General features: G+C 32.3%; 1 protein-coding gene across 1 annotated transcript; it reads left to right on the top strand.

Annotated features, from left to right (window-relative positions):
- Window positions 1-222: 222 nt before the first annotated feature.
- On the top strand, window positions 223-2,201 carry LOC138333980 (uncharacterized). The gene is made up of 3 exons (XM_069282708.1): window positions 223-361; window positions 1,406-1,636; window positions 1,990-2,201. Exons 1-3 carry the CDS (start codon window positions 325-327, stop codon window positions 2,199-2,201), a joined length of 480 nt encoding a protein of 159 aa, XP_069138809.1. The 5' UTR covers window positions 223-324.
- Window positions 2,202-2,752: the final 551 nt, after the last annotated feature.

Below are 2,752 nucleotides of genomic sequence, written 5' to 3'. Positions count from 1 at the left end.
AAACATTTAAAATGTGAATTTTCAACTTCCGAACAAGGTCTTGTTTATGTTTTTTTGTTGTTTTTTTTAAGCAAAATGACCTAAAATGATGTTGTGAAATAACACGTTTTTAAGTGTTTACCTCCATACAACGAAGAGGGGAGATAACGATGTCAAAAATCTCAGTATATAAGAGTTAGTTTTATCAGAGTCCCGGAAGAATTGTTTCTAGGCCGAGGACAAATCATTTGTGCATATGCTGTGGCAAGATCGTTTCTGATACAAGACTTCCTAGGAATATAGACAGTTTCATCGATAAAACTTTGAACATTTGAGAGTTTTACAATGGCAATTAAACTAGCTTACATGTTTGTCTTTTGGGGTAAGTAAAATAATTGCCATATTTTTTCAGATCGTTATCATAGATATTATTTTCATATCCACCCCGTTTTGATTGTACAGGACATTAAGTTAGAAATACTAACCTTCTGCCTTCAGCACATTAACGATTGTATTCACGATGGTAATGACACGGTTTTATGATCTTATCGTCAATTTATGTCCACGTAAGAAAAGTGTGGTTAATGATTTAATTTTAGTTAAGAAAACTGAGAGGGAAATTATATTTCAGTGTTTGATGTTACAAACCAAGTACCACATACATCATGCTCTGTGTGACATTAATAAAAAAGTCCAATTAGTCTATCTTCTGATAATTATGGACAGTTACATGTATATAAACGCTTTGTGAGCAATATCTAAGCAAAATAATCTATAACAAATCTTTAGAAAACAAAGAATTCATAAAAATATATTAACATAAATGAAATACATGAAATAACTTTTGTCATGATACTGTTTTATTTGATTCTCGTAATTAAAGCGGTACAAATCGTCCTGAATTATAGAATTATGTTATTCTTTTAACGAACGTAAATAATAAAAGTCTATAAACCAACTATTGTCAATTTGCAAATATTCCAAGATTGTCTTAATTTGTTTTCATAAGATGATGTGATTATAGAGTACCTATAAGAAATCCTACCGATCGTTGATAATTGGTCACTTATCGATGTTTCTCACTTTCGTGTAATAAATTAAAAGTTTGATGGTGAGAAAAAGGAAATAATTGAGCAATTTTTAGATATTTTTTTTTTTTATTAATCTGGTTATCAATAATTTACAAATGTGTGTGGTCTACTGTACAACACTGCTATGGTAGATCAGCACAATTTCGTACAGCCTTTATGAGATACGGCCAGGTTCTATGACATACGGGGTAGTAACATCTTATGATTTAATGGTGTTCCGTAGCTAAGGTGAATTACATGTACATGATAATACCTTCTGAAGTTTGTCTTGATTATTTGAAAAATTATATAACAGACCTATAATTTTGTTTTATTTTTCTCTCTTTTTCAAACAGGATTATCGATATTTGTATTGAGCGTTACAGAGGCTCGATCATTGTCCACCCCAGTGTCCGGTGTCCAGGTACTGTCCACCAGTAGCTGTCATGACGTCAATGTGACACTGATGAGTCAGAGCTGTGACTTTAACCATGGTTACTGTAGCTTCAGTCATCCTAGATACCCTCAGATGGAGTGGAAACAATATACAACTATATCGGCCATAGGTGTCGATTCTCTACACGATGGTAATTATCTACACTCTTAAAAAGATTATGATTAAGTATGGCAAGGTTCTATTTCTTCATTATTTATTCTAAATGTCATAGGGAAAATGTTTTTTGTGTCTATCATCTATGTATGCAATGTTGTCAGCACACATCTTTGTATATAAATACTTGATATCTTTATATCATAATTATGATTTATTGCCAAACATTACCACTAGGAAGCTACATTGTGAATTTACACTTTAAAATCTATTTATTAATCTCGTTTTACATTCTCATTTTGAAAATTAAAGGCCGCTTCGACAAGGTAACTGTATAGTTTTAAGTGTCATTGAATGGAATTGGAATGAGAGATAATACAATCATTACAGGTGGACCATTCCTCTATCCATACAATCTCGGTAAACATACTGGCACCACTTCCTCCGTCACCACCGCCACCATCAGTGGTGGGGCTGTGTGTATACAGTTATGGTACGCCATGGCACATCCAGGCTCCAACCTAGAAGTTCTTTTGGACGTCAATGGCAATGAAACGTCGTTATGGAAACTATCTGGTAACCATGCAAACCACTGCGAATAGAGTTACCTTTGGCAGTTTCCAGTCAGGATCCGTTTAAGGTATTTTAATATGATATTTCCATACTATTACATATAAATAAAAAATAAGTGTCAAGTTAATTAGGGGGAACCAAACGCTGCTTAATTATGCAGTGGTGATGTTATTGTATTGCGGTGTTATTGTACCTTTCGATATATAAAATAGTATCAAATATAGTATCGTCGTCATTTGCTTTGTGTCTTTGTTATGTATATCGTACCATCGTCTTTCATATTGTATTATTGTCGTTCGTACTGTATTTTTTCGGTAAAATCCAGTCAAAGATAAATACTGTCCTGCGTAATCAACTTTTGTTAGGGACGATTCATTTTATAGTTTATTTTAAGATAAAAAGATAATATAAGAGAAACGACAATGACGAAGATATAATATGAATCACGAAAGGAATAATATGAATAACAAAGAAAGAAACAATATAAATGGTAAATGTACAAAAATTTAAAGTAAAAACCAAAGATACAGTATTAACTTGAAGCATAGATATGAAAAACAACATATACAGCAAAAAAGAA

This window comes from Argopecten irradians, chromosome 10, assembly GCF_041381155.1.
Source record: "Argopecten irradians isolate NY chromosome 10, Ai_NY, whole genome shotgun sequence".
In the NCBI taxonomy this organism is placed as follows: domain Eukaryota; kingdom Metazoa; phylum Mollusca; class Bivalvia; order Pectinida; family Pectinidae; genus Argopecten; species Argopecten irradians.
Note: the sequence above shows the minus strand (reverse complement) of the source record. Positions and strands in the feature narration are given on the sequence as shown.

Coding starts and splice junctions, on each gene's coding strand:
- LOC138333980 (XM_069282708.1), top strand. CDS start 325: ATGGCAATTAAACTAGCTTACATGTTTGTCTTTTGGG. Junction 362..1,405: donor TTACATGTTTGTCTTTTGGG/GTAAGTAAAATA, acceptor TTTTTCAAACAG/GATTATCGATATTTGTATTG. Junction 1,637..1,989: donor TGTCGATTCTCTACACGATG/GTAATTATCTAC, acceptor CAATCATTACAG/GTGGACCATTCCTCTATCCA.